Raw genomic sequence first — 14,385 nt, forward strand, 5'->3', positions numbered from 1 at the left:
GGGTTTGGGGCTCTCCCCGTCTGGGCGCCGGCCAAAGAAAAGATAAACTGAAGATGGTGTGATTTTTGCAAGAGGAGGAGTCGATGGGACCCGGGCTGAAATGAAGAGGAAACTATGAAGTTGAATATGAAGTAAGAGGAGAAATGGGACTCAGTGAATCAAAAAGAGAGAATAAAAAAGAAATTAAAAAAAATAGATTAGCTTGCAGGAAGGTCTTTGATGGCCTTGAAGGCAGTTTCTATGACAGCAAGTTGAAATACAATCCAAGCTGGCTTTTGCCTGAATTGTCCAGATGAAAGTCATTACAAATCTGTCAAACTTTAGATGTGCATGTGTATTTCAATGTGCGTGCCATTCTCTGGCTGCGCGTGGGTTTTTGCATTCGTACAACTTTATTCCAAGAAAGCATTTTGCTGGAAACACAGTTCAGATTGTGCCAAGACTCTCCCCCTCCAACAGGACCATCACCTCCCACCCTCACATGTTTGTCCCTTTGTCTACACAGACTCTATGCCTGCCTTCCTCCTCACTCCTGAAGCAGATTCTTCGAGCCCAGCTGTAGTAAAACTGTGCTTTAGTTAGCTCTGCAGTCGACAGCATCCTGTTCTTTCACTCACAGGACGGCGTATCCTGTATGTACAGGAGGCCATAAAAGGTTCGACCGTGTGAGGCTGAACGTGGTGACATAACGTGTATGTTTTCACTTCCTGTGGTTGTCGTCTAAAGTTTTGAATGAGCAGCTGCAGGTCCTCTGGGATTCTGGATGTCATCGGGTCCATCAGATCTGAGACAAAGGGCCCTGATGATATCATGACACCTAGTCACATTCAGATAAACCTTAACACTCTGAATGTAACCTATAGAATTATTCTAGGTAATAAATAAATGTTTATAATTGTGTCCAGAAGGGAACAGCACATTTAAAATTCAGAGGAGTTAAACATTTTAATAGTCTTGGAATATAAATTGACGTTGTGTTCCACATTTAGTGATGCGCTAACAGGGTTTGGTACGATAGCAGAAAATTACTTTTTGATGTTCAGTCTGGTCAAATATCCACACTGGAAAACAACTTGTTGAATAAACATAAAAAATGTGGGAAAGCTTATGGCTTCCTTTCGAGATCAGGTTGTTATGGTTGACATATTTGGTTTGTTTCATTCATCTCTGTGTGATAAACTGTTTAAAAAGTTGTCTTCTGGGTCATAAAAGAAACCAGAGTAACAAAGCCTCTTAGATTGGCTGAAATAAATGAATACATCGTCGACTCTGTACATGACAGTGATGCTACCAGGCCACCCTGAACTTATACTGGACCGACTCATGTGGAGTTTGCTGGTGACACCCTCACCATCCAAATAGTTACATAATATTAATAAAGAGATTCTTATCAGGAAACCAGCTGTCTTGAAGGAGATGATGTGAGGGATAAATTTAGATTAAAAAAGGCAGAGATGAACACTTTTGTCTCAATCAGTGGAGTCATCATGTTTTAATCAAATTAATTTCCCTTTGGGATTAATAAAGTAGTTTTGAATTGAATTGAATTTAATGTGTTCATCTCCACCTTAGAACCCATATGTTTGCCCTTAAGAAATAAAAGAAATAACAAACTTATAATAGATGTGTACAAAAGTGTGCAGTAAATGAATTAAACCTGCAGAACACCACTGGTATCCATCTGAGTGTCTTAATTCCTCCCCTACATACTGCTACAATATTTTATTTCTAACTTTGTTTATATGTAAATGTTTGTTTCTGGTATTTTGTGTTGTAGCATCATGTTTCTACACAATCTCTGCTGCTTAATGAAGCCTGGATTCACTCAGACTTGAATCTTAAGTCTGCATTCATCAAGGTCTTCAGAAGTTGAATCATCTGTTGCAAGCACTAATCTTTATCTAATGCACATACAAATCTGTTAACTTTTCAGTTGAATAGTCCTTTAAGTTATGCTTCGGGCGCCTATTTCCTAATGCTTTCAGTTGCTGACAGGCTTTGAGAAATGGCTCAGACTCTGGCTGAGCTCGGTCTGTTGCAGCAACACAAGAAGCTTATCAGTGTTTGATTCCTAAAACCCGGACCGTAATGCTTTGCATCAGTGCTGTTCTGACTAATGTAAAGAAAAGACAGCCAGGGAGTGAGAGCTGCCAGGGTATACATTCCCATGTATCCTTCCAGGAGAATATTTAGTATTATGTAAAATTGAAGGCAGCTATGAAAATTGTATTGATTGTGGAAAAGAGAGGGGGCTGGTGGGAAATCTGCTCAATATGAGATAAAATGGTTTTATTTTTAAGTTTGCAATATATGTGCACAGACTTTTTTAGACACTGGAAACTATTTCTTTGACAAAACCTTATTAAATTACACTTCATGGTACTTCAGCTAACACATGCAGAGGCTGGATAAACTAAAGATAAGTGTTGAAGCACTTAAGCTGTTGTACAGACCTACTCTGGTTTGCACTTTAGTACTCACCATCATCAAGACAGCTAATTTATTATGAAAGAGAGCTATGTGAATGAAAACACAGAGTAGGATTTCACGCACCGCATAAAAATGCTGTAAATTGGTGTTGATATGCTGAGGCATTTTGGCCTAAACTTTCTTCACCACACTGCTCAACAGAAATGGATGTCAACAGCTGCTGGAAACTCGAGTCTTGGCTGAAATGTGACTCTGATTTATTTATTTATTTTTTATTCCAGGGAAACCCTTCCATTTAAAAAAAAAAAAAGAAAATTAGTTAGTAAATGGTTGCAGATTGGTGGCCGACCCGGCTCAGATTTAGTTGTCAAATGAAAATTTGTTTGAAACGGATCACAAGACAGACAGATGGGTTTCCTGCAGCGTGGCGGAGAGGACAAACTGGGAGTGCAGAGGGAAGGCAGGAGGAGAGGTCTGGAAATAATTCTGGGTCGACACCCGGCATTTAGGGGCTCCACGTCCAACCCCCCCTCCCCCACTCGCGCCATACATAGACTGAAGTGTGGGGTCTGTGATTGGCTGAGGAGCTTTGGGAGGATGGTGTGATTCCATCGTGTGTTGGCCGTCTTTCCTTGAATGGCCTAAACCTGAGACTGAACTGGTTTCACACTCTTTGCAGTGAACCTTGAAGTTCCTGCTGGTCTTTAGTTAACTGGGTAAAAATGGCTAATTCTGTCCTCTCGTAACTCTCAGTGACATCTGAAGGTGACAATTATCTCTTTATGCTCTGTCATAGAGGGATTTAAGGACTTTCATATTATTATTACTGGAATAGTTTGCTTCCTGTGTGGTTGTCTCAGTTATGTAACGACTGGGCTTGTGAAAAAAAAAGTCACTTAAATTTTACATCCTACCCATATTGCTGCATATCCAGATCGACCTTTGACCATAAACTTAATAATCTCTGTTGCAACATCTTTTGACTTCTTGCATTTTTTTATGTAATAGCGCAGCTTTTTCATAACATCCCGTCTCCCGAGGCTCCAGTCCGAGCTCCGTTGCATCAGTTTGGGATGAGACAGATGTCTCAAAGGTATTGCAAATTACAGACGACAATGTTTGTAGTGAAATCTGACTGGCACAGCATCATGGTGTTTCCACAGGCAGACCTGCCAGAGATCCATTTCAGACTTCTGTGTTGGTTTCCAAATGAGGGGCCTGTACATAAAGAGTCTGAGAATTTGAGGGAGCTTCTGCATGACATACAGCTCATAAAGACAGCCGCTAATGCACTGATTATGTATTTACAGTACAAATAACTCGCATTATAGGAGATATTTTGATTGAAATTCATATAGATCCATTGCAGAGTGACATCAACACCACACACTGCTGTCTCAGTTTCCCACTGACTGGCAAAGGACCCCAATGTTGTGTTGAAGTAGAGCGTGAAATGTACAAAAAAAACAAACAAATGAACGCTAACGGGTTGTTGTGCACATATGGGTGAACATGAAGGTTTATTTTTAACTCGGGTGTTAATTTGTACAGATTTCTTAGAGAAAAAGTGTAAAACTTGAGCTGACAGAGAGCTATTTGGCACAGTTACTGTACTGATAAAAAACATTAAAGACTTCTTATCAGTATCGCGTGTGTGGCCTGCAAGTTTCTACAGAAAGATTTTCATTTGTTTACTTTTATAATTCTCAAAATAAAGTATCTTCGGTACATGCCACAAGGAAAAGTAATTATGACTGTCCACTGACGTGTGTTTTGAGAGTCTCTTGTGTATAAAGTCCCAAGTAGATGATGACATATCTGTAACTGTAAATGGACAGGTACCATTTAGATGACCGTGTCTTTCAAGCACGTATTTCTGATAAAATTTGGACGTATCACCTTGAATGATTAATTTATCACTACATCTTTGCAAAACTGTGCCGCCCATATTCAATATATTAGTTATTTCTTCTCAGAATTTTGTCCGGCTTCTGGTTAATTTACATTTTTGTGATTGTCCTGTTTGTTTTCTGCTAGCTAGATCCTTCTAGTATGCTTGGAAATCTGGAATCAAAACAAAAAAACATGCGAAGGTCCTTTAACTGGAATGACTTCTTGACTGTTTAAATGCAACACAAGGAATGCACAAACAAAGTTTTTTTTCATTTAGCACAAATAGATGTTTTTATCCTGTTTGAGGATTGAAGATTTATAACCAACCAAACCCAAACCAAATATATTTCATCTTCTTTTAAGCTAAGCTGAGCAGAACGGTGAAGATACCTTTCAGCTGAGTGTCCTTAACACCTCAAAACTAATGAATTCAGGAGTTTTTCAAAGCAGATGTCATCACCTCAGTTTCTTTCTTTTAGTCACGGCCAGCATCTTCTGACTGTAAATCAGTGCTGAAACATGTATAAACAAATCTATACAGCTTGCCAATCAATACTTTTGACTTTACGCCCAGATCTGTCTGCACCACAGTGATGCAGCTGAAGCAAACATGTTAGCAAGTTCAATTGAATTCTAGTCACCTTTTTTGGGGTAAAACTTCAAATGTTTGAGCTTTTTTTTGTTCTTCAGCTGGGAAGCAACAAAGATAAAATAAACTTCATTTTGAAACATCAAATCAAAATAAAACCAATAAGTTCCCTTTTGTTAGAGAGCTTAAATATTCCAGTTGTTCTTTGTTGACTAACTTTCATCAAACACACATTTTCAGGGATGATTTTAGCACAAACAAGCTGAACATATGACTTTAAACCAGCGTTGTGTTAACATTATCTTCTTTTTTTTTTGCTTCTTAAAATTAATCAAATCAAGCTGAACCTCCATCTTTGTTTATCTGTTCCTCTTTGCCACGAAGCACTAAATGAAAGAACACGTTCAAGGACTCACTCGTGATAGTATTTACTTGGCTTTCCGCATATTTATACAAGAAGACAACAATCTTCATGCATGTGTGTGACTCATGTGTGCGACTAAACGCTTGTTGCTTGTGTTTTTGTGTTAGTCCTCCCACACATGTCGTTGCACACAGATGGATTCTGTGGTGCAGAGCATCTGAACCTCGCCATGCAAAACCTCAGAGCCAATCAGGTACAGACCACACCGACAACAGACGTCTACACACTTCACCTTTCTTTCATTTCGATTCAGAATTTCCTCCTTTTTTTTGACATGCTTTATAGCCAAAAAACCCTCCCAACTCATCAATGATTAATGGTGTAAATTCCCTTGTGTGTTTAATTCACAACTTACCTGATTTATGATCACATTTATTCATTCAGTAACATTTATTGCACCTGTGAGTCAACAAGAACAACGAACAGGAGAAGGATGTTATAATACCGACATATAACCTTGACTGTGTTGTAAAATCTTGAAAACAGCTCTTAAAAAACATCTGTCGCACGCATCAAGCCCCTTGGGTCCCCCTTGTTAATCATTAACCTTTGACCAAATGGGCGGTGGCCCCGAAGTCTATTGTAAACGGTGGATGTTGGGATGTTGCAGCTGATCCATTTTTAACAACACGTCTGCCGGTGGAGATCATTTCCACTGTTTGGTCATGAAATGGCCTGAGCAGATGTTTAGCTCCAAGTTGATTGTCCAGGTTGTGTTCCTGCTGTAGCATATTTCAATTCCCACTGGTACACCAACACTCACTGAGTTAACTTTCATGCACTCTAAGGTTCTTGTGTTGTTCTGACCTTTTTTTAGTTAAAAAACAAAACAAAAAACTTATAAAACATCAGACCAAGACAGTCTGAAAGTCATCTGCTTACAAATCGACCTCCCATCAGTGGTTTTCTTCCTTCAGGTCTTACCCTTTTACTCCACAGGAGGCACCGTTGAGCCGGTCGAGGAGAACGGTCGATGAGTTGAAGACCAGCTGCCTGCTCCACCTCCACGCTGACCACCTCTACTACAAGAAGTTTAAGTCTGTAGAAGCCGTCGTGGCTCAGGTGAATCATTCAACCCTGGATTTATGTTACGTAAATCACTTGTTTAGCCATGCAGTGTTAATGATTCCACCTTTTTCACCTTGGTGGACTCATAAACACTTCATAGCTGAATTTGAAACAAAAAACAATGCTACCATAAGGTTGAGGGGTTGAGTCTCTGTCTCAAGTGAAGGAGTTCAAGTATCTGGGTATGGATGGAGCAGGAGATAGATCAATGGATTGGGGCCTCGTCACCAATAATGAGGGCTTTGGTTTGATTTGTTGTAGTGACAAAGGAGCTGAGTGGAAAAGTTCTCAATTTACTCCTTGATCTATGTTCCAACCTTCATCTATGGTGATAAGACCTGAATCGGAAGTAGAACATCCCAGATACAAGCAGCTGAAATAGGCTTTTTTACATGGTGACTAAGCTCAACATTAGAGATAGGGTGAGGAGCTCCATCATCTGGAGAGGTTTTGGATTAGAGCTGTATTGAAAGGAGTCAGCTGTAGTGGTTCTGGTACCGATTAGAACGCCTCCTGGATGCTTCCCTTTGGACGTTTTACTGTCCCACTGGAAGGTAGACCCTGGGCAGACCCAGAACTTGCTAGAAGGATTGTGTATCCTGTCTGGCCTGGGTACGCCTTGGAATCGCTCAGGAGGAGGGAAGAGGAATGTCTGGGTTTCCCTCATGGACCTGTTGTCTCCACAACAAGACCATGAATAAGTGGCAGAAAATGGATGGATGGATGGATGGGTAAATGGGCATAATTCATATGTTTAGTTCACTTTCAGCTATGATACAGCAGGTTCACCAGATGTGGAAGACTTGCTGTACATTCCTCTTCTGTTGGATCTAAAAATAGAGTTCACAAAACAAAACTACACGTGTTTTTGTTCCTAGAAAATAAAATGTCATTGCTCTCAGGAGAACACAAAGTTCCCCACCCCTTCTGATGAAACCACTATAGTATCTAACCTTTCTGGTTGAACTCTGTGTGCTTTGTTTACATGTTTGTCTCTGAATTCGGGGCCTTGGATTCTGGTTACACTGTGCTCCAATAAAAGTTTAATTGATGTAATTCCTAATGCTAAAATCTACTGTAGCCAGTCAGGTGGCACTGTTTTCGTTGTGTATGTGAAGTTGAACAAATTAAAAAGTCTAATCTGGCTCCAGACCAGCAATGTTTCTAATAATTTACAGTTTTATTATGTTTTCTCCTGTGAGGCTGAGAGCAGAACCTGATGCGGTGCTGAACAAACATCTGTTACATCATGTGGCAGAAGTAAGAAACATCTCGAGAACATGATGTCTTATAGAGTGCAGACATGAGCCAAAGCGAGGCTCTGAGCCAAATGTTGTCTGAAACAGATCTGCAACAGTCCAACTGGGTGAATGTTGACCAATTTGACTCTTGCTTGTTCCCTCTGCTGTGCAAAGCATGTAAATTGTACCTTCAGCATGAAGCAACCAGTGGGAAACCACAATGCCAAAAACAAGATCCAGTCTAGATGTTTGATTAATCAGTACATGGCTGTTCTGGACAAAATAAAAAACAAACAAAAAAACAGCCTGCTCAGGACAGCATGTGTCCTACATCTGGCTGATAACTTTGAGGGAATTTACGTATCAAACTTTTTTTTTTTTTTTACACTTTCTGTTTGTCTATAAGCAATCCTTACTCTATGATATAAAGTACACAAATTGTGCATTTTTGAACAAGATTCAAGATTCAAGATTTGACTAAAATGGCTATGACTTTGTTATTTCTCAGCATAAGACATTCTTAGTTTAAAACTTTGGTATGAAAGGATGTGAGTGATATGCATCACTTCAAGAAATGCTAGGCCTTTAATTATTTAATGTCTTAGTGAGCAAAGTAAAAACCAGTAAATGTGTACGTCAGTTTGTCTGCAGCTGCTTTATTTTAATATCTCACATCGTCCTCCTGCTCCTCCTGCCATCTCTCCTCTCATCACCTCTATCCTTCCTCACATTTATCCACCTTAAACATGCACCCTTGTGGTTGTTGCCGTTGTTGTGCCCGGGCAGCAGAGTAAAAGGTAAGCAATGCCGTGATGCGGTTGTGGAGTATAAATAAACAAAATTCTGTTGTCAGTCTACACTGGTCAAATGTCAGCATTTTACCTTTCTGAAAGTTTTCCAGCTGGCTGTATGGAGTCATGTGTGTGTTGTGAACAGTACGACCCAGACTGAAAACACTCCGCAATTAAGTTCACTTTACAGACTGCCCAATGTGGTCTCTGGCTGTTTCATGATCAGAGTTTGGTTAAAAGTGTTTATATTGATTTAATTCACTTGGCAAAGTTAAATGGACTTTCAGGTGCCTAATTTAACCCTTCTGCTGGTCTTGTTTAATTTAAAAGACCAGAAATAGAGGATTTGTAGTTGATCAGGTGGCTGTTTTCTGCACTTTCTCAGGTTGCGTCCTACCTGCGGGCTGTGAACGACATCTACGACAAGGTTGACTTTGATGGAATCAAGCTGATCAACTTCAAAGCGAAATCCCTTCATGTAAGATCCTTGTGCGCACAAGTGACATAGCTGTCAAATGTCATCAATAATCCCGTTTTTTTTTCACACGTGCCTTTAAATCACAGACATGTAAGGATTCGTGATAAGCCTCAGGAGCTTGTGAATGCAGAAATTTAAAGGAAACTTGACCAGAAACGTGCAGCAGTGGTAGATCATTTGTGTCCTTGGCTGTTAAGAAACTTTGTTTTCTGCGCAGGTGATGACCAAAGAGGATAAAACGGATCCTCTGTCTCATCTGTTCATTGGGCCCGAGAAGCTGTTGAGTCTGTTCTCTGAGAACAACTGGGGCAACTTCTGCCTGTCTTATCTGCTCACCAACAGGGACTACAGTGGCGTGCTGGGCCTCGCCTGGGAGGGCAAGGGAGGTGAGTCACATCACTCAAAACACACTCCAAGGTTTTCATGAAACTGATAGAATGAGAGGTTTGTTTTAGTTACCTTGTGTGGAAAGAATAAAAGGCTTGAGGATTTTTTTGCGCTGTGGGGATCTATGAAAATATCGGTTTGCCTGGAGGATGATTTTACACAAAAGCGTGTTTGGATAACAGCAGCAGTCACACACTGGAGCTGTTTCCTTAGCACATCTCAAACTTCTGATTTGCTTGATAATCCTAAAAGATAAAACTGCATGCCTGGGATATGTTTTCGTTGTTCTGATCCAACTTTATTATATGTTTTCATTTTTGCTGTGATCACAAGTTTAAACTGCCTGCACAGGAATGGAAAAAGATGACGGTGTGGACAAATAATGCTATCAGTTCATCTGAGCAAATTGCTGGTTGCCTGGGCGAGTCAACCTTTTGAAGATTTTAGAATTTTAAATACAGTGCCATAATATAAATAATATGATATACATTATATTGACACTGTTCTGGATTGTGTTGTAGATGCAGAAGTCTCACTGAAAACAACAAAAAATAAGTTTGGATGTGGGAGAGGAAAAGGTCCTGAGAGTGAAGACAGTCACATTACTTCTTGTTAGGATAAAAAGGAGCAGAAGAAAAAGTAAATCAGGAAAAGTTTAGTCAAATTATCCCTGGAAGTCCACGGGAGGGCGAAGCAGACCAATACTGCAAGTGGGAAATGTGCAATTGTGCAATTTAAAAAAAAAAGTTTATAACAGGTTTATGCTGTCTTAAACAAAACATGGCTTTTACTGTGTATTTAAATTGTCGCTTTGTTCAAAACGCAGCAGAAGGGAATTTAAAAAAACAGAACAAGTAAGCACACAATGTTTTTTCAATGAGATTTTCAGTGTAAAATTGGCATCATTTTCAATGAACCCCTATTTCCCAAATGTACCTGCGTGAGTTCAAAGTGTTCAGTGACCTAAATACACAAAGTGGACAAAAACAAGTGTTAAGCAATCATTGTAACATCAGGCAGCCCCGGTGAGGCAAGCTGTGTGTGTAGTATTATTCCTGTGCCGGAGGAAATCAGTTCTTACATGGGAATTGTTTTGGTGGGAGGTTCTTCCCGTTAGTTTCGGTGACATTGTCTCCCACGAGGCTTCGGATTGGCCAGCCCAGGGGGCGTGAGAGCAGCAGACCACCACAATGACATGTGATTAGGGTGCAGACACACACACACACACACACACACATACGGTGGGTTTAAAGTGTTGATCCAAGTTGAGACTTTTCTGTCTCATGCCGGTGGATAATGTTTGACCTCCAGAAACAGATACACTCAACCTCCGTATCTCCACTTACGCCGGTTTATTAGTGGTCTTGGGTAACGCAAAGCCTCTAATTGCAAGATCATAAACTCAAAGACCTCTATATGCCTCCAGGAGCGACATCAGAAAACACCACTTTCGCACGTAGGCAGCACTCACAACCCCCTAACCCTAACCCACAACAAGTCCTATGTTCACACATCAGAGGTGGGGGGGGGGTTGGGGTCCAAATGTCTCATCCCTTAAAAGATTTCAAACCAGTGAAATTCTGCTTCTTTTGGATCCCTGAAAATGGTTATTTTTAACAAAAAAGGGGGAAAAAAGTATATTGAGAAAGACTAAAAGGGAACAGGAAAGACAAACTCACATGAAGAGATATTTCTACCAAGCTGAGAACATCTGCACAATATTTAAAATACTTTACAAAATCAAACATACCTGCACTGCGAGGTAAAGAGTGCATTTATTGTTTTTGAAATGAAAAAGTGTAATTCCATGAAGGAATGCATACCGCCCTAACATTTAACTCAATGTCTGTTAAATTTACTGAGTTATAGTCATTTTTGTGTTTGTTAAAGTTAACTAGCTGTGGCAGCCATATTGAATTGAGTCTGCTGAATATTGTCTGAAAGGTTCAATAGCCAGTCCAGCGGTTCATGAGCTATTTTGCTAACAGACAGACAAAGGCACACACACATAAAGACACAGGCATTTACATTATTGCCCGCCATCTATAGTGATGGCCAGTAATTATGCAACGAACGTATCAAATAATTAAACTTACATTTACTTTCTTTGCTAAAGCAGCTTTTTCTTTGTTTGTTTGTTTATATTTTCCCACATCCCAGAGTTTCATTTCTGAAAAGCTTCATTCTTCGCAGCACAATCATAGACTGAGTCTCGCAGCTGACGAGGCTTGGCTCAGTTCCTTTCAGCAAACAAACACCCAATCGCTTGTCGCTCCCTTTGAAATGTTTTCTATTTATTTACACACTTTTCAAACGGCACAAGTGACAGATCTAAGCGTACACAAGTTCGTCTGCTTTGTATGCCTACCCACAATGCTTCACTCTGCGTGGGGCAGGAACAACAACAGACCGACGCTTTTGTCTCCAGTTTCCTGCTCACACATGGAGAACTCAGCAGGAGGTCATCCCTGTACTGCATAACCTCCTGCTGAGTTCTCCACAACACTGGAAGTACTGCGGAAGATAGATACCACACATGAAGCATTCTGCGGAAATCACGTTCAATTTGTTTATAGGCCATCAAACATAATGGAAGAGATTCCCTATTATCCTCATAGTAACTTTTTCTTGTGTGTTATTACACTTCAATGAAACGTTTTGTTCTTGCCCTAGTTTTGGCAAAAACTATCAACAACACACAAACTCATTCTTTAGAGGACTACCTGTGTGATATGCATTGTTATGCTTTTATTATAATTTAATTCCACAACTCATACTTTATTAATACTGAGGCAAAATTTCTTCCATACATCAAAAAAATGTGGCCACTACATCGGGACACCACTACTAATTTACACCTTATTATTATTATTATTATTATGTTTGATGCAAACAAAGCTTTTTTTTCTCCTTTCCATTATTGATTCAGTTCACCTTTGTTTTTTGTTTTTTTCTTTTTAAAAACATGACAAATACAATTAATATTGCAAACAGCACCTTAAATTTACCATTATGAAATGCTATTTCAATTCAACACCTTTTTGTCTACATTTGTATCTTTTTGCTTTTGTGCATCTATTTTACAGCACCTACACAGTGCAGTTACTACAGAAAGGAAGCTCACAGTCTACATAATACTTCAAACCCCTAAATATTGGTTATCATATCAATGGTTATCACATTGTATGGTATTGTCTCTCATACACACTGCCATTTTAATATTTTATTGTTGTGATATTACGGAGGCTAACAAAATAATATAAAGTTTCAGGTTAAGTAAGATCCTTGCAGCATTCCAAATAGATTAGGTTATGTAATTTGCTTTCACCATTGACAAATTAGCCCAACAATAGAATGAACAATTCCTGTTCATATTTGTACTGGGCAGGTCAATGAACTCCAGAAACAAAGGCACAGGCAATGAATGAAGTTACATTATTTACAGTAGCTACTTTTGGGTGCCTTCCAAGTTAGCACTGCTGTGAGAACGGTGGGAACTCTGAAGAGCGAGAGCTCGCCTCATCTGTTTTTGTTATTAATAGTGCTGTTTAGTTGCGCTAACATCCTCTACGTATGTATGCTGGGAAAGACCACCTCTTACTATTCTTAGGTCATATTAAACTATGAATGTTATCTACATATGCAGTGCCTCCTGCACATGTGTGTACCTCTGAATGTTTGCCTGTTATGCGGAGGGAAAGTTTTTTTCCCAGTGAGTATACGAGAACATATACACTACATAATGTAAATGCATGTTTTCATCAGAAAAGTGTGTATACATTTAGTGCAAGTGATCCAGATGACTGTTTGTGTCAAAGGACTGTGTTTATCTAGCGAGCTAATAATAGGGGTCTTTGAGTGGGACTTATTTTTGTGGTGAAGACAAAACGGTGGAGCAGACAAAATCACAAGTCCTCGCTGCTCACGCTGCCAAAAACCACAGGATCAGCTTCCAAAACTTCTTTCTAAGAAACCCACCTCCTTGAATAGTCCATCTGGGTGTGTGAGTGAGTGTGTGTGTGCTTTGTGTCAAAGACAAGATGTGAAATAAATGCAGCCAGAATTCTTGCTAAACATGACCAACAGAGTTCTTCAAGAAAGTTTGTTTCTTAGTAGTAAAAATTACAAGTAATGGTGCAAATTTATCCTATTTTCTTTTTATGATTCCTCTAAATTTTAACAGACGGTGAACCTCATATTGAGTACCAGAAAGTCAGATACTCTGTTTACAGCATTGACAGTGTCCTTCACATCATATATGACAGTAATGTAGTCTTCTTGCTGCAGTACGCTCCCTGTTTTTACAGCAACATAGATAAGGGGCTTGTTATTATTGCTGAACCTCGAGTTGTCCCTGACCGTTTCTGGACGTCACTCCTGTGCTTACTGTGTAACAACATGCTGAACATAACATGCTGGTAGGGAATCCAGCAACTGGTTCCCACAGTCCTCAGTGACACCCGGCGAACTCAACGGTTCTCTGAAATAACGTTGACTGCGTCCATCAGACCCCCTCGCCCCCACTTCCTAAAATGGTGTAACTGACCACACTGTGTAAGAGGTGTTATATAACACTCACATGATGCCTCCATCCTGAACCACACAGAGACACGGAAAAGAAGAGAACCACTGAAGAGCCACGTGTGAATTGAAAGACTTGGTCACATAAATTCATCTGAATTTACATGAAGCTATAAAGATTTGAAATCCTCTAAGATTTAGTTGTTTTCATCCATATATGATGGGCAATAAGGATGTCTGCAACAACTTTTATGGGTAATTCTGTTCTGCTAATGCACCATTAAATAGAAATGCACCATGACCTAAAAACCACTGTGGTTGGATGATTTCACAGCTCTGCCATCCATTCATGTGAATTTGCCAGCTGTTTGTAACTACAGGATGGCCTTTCAGGGTCACCTAAAACTAAAAAAAGAAGAAATCATTACAGACCAAATAGCTCTGGAAGCTTTGATATGAAACTAAGGGTTAGCAAGTTTATTGGACAATATGTGCATGGCTCCCCGAAACTGGGGCCTCACAGGATGACAACATTTCCACAAATATTAACACTTACGCAACTG

The 14,385-nt window shown here is 39.8% G+C and overlaps 1 protein-coding gene across 2 annotated transcripts in view; it reads left to right on the forward strand.

The window, feature by feature from the left end:
* si:ch1073-396h14.1 (disintegrin and metalloproteinase domain-containing protein 10) overlaps positions 1 to 14,385 on the forward strand; it is a 30,572-nt gene that overhangs the window by 4,246 nt on the left and 11,941 nt on the right. For both annotated transcript variants that reach the window (XM_017407397.3, XM_025003993.2), the window contains 4 exons: positions 5,444 to 5,529; positions 6,276 to 6,398; positions 8,822 to 8,914; positions 9,132 to 9,300. In XM_017407397.3, the coding sequence (XP_017262886.1) occupies positions 5,444 to 5,529; positions 6,276 to 6,398; positions 8,822 to 8,914; positions 9,132 to 9,300 (471 nt within the window). The remainder of the gene's footprint in view (positions 1 to 5,443; positions 5,530 to 6,275; positions 6,399 to 8,821; positions 8,915 to 9,131; positions 9,301 to 14,385) is intronic.

Source organism: Kryptolebias marmoratus, linkage group LG24, assembly GCF_001649575.2.
Source record: "Kryptolebias marmoratus isolate JLee-2015 linkage group LG24, ASM164957v2, whole genome shotgun sequence".
NCBI lineage: Eukaryota > Metazoa > Chordata > Actinopteri > Cyprinodontiformes > Rivulidae > Kryptolebias > Kryptolebias marmoratus.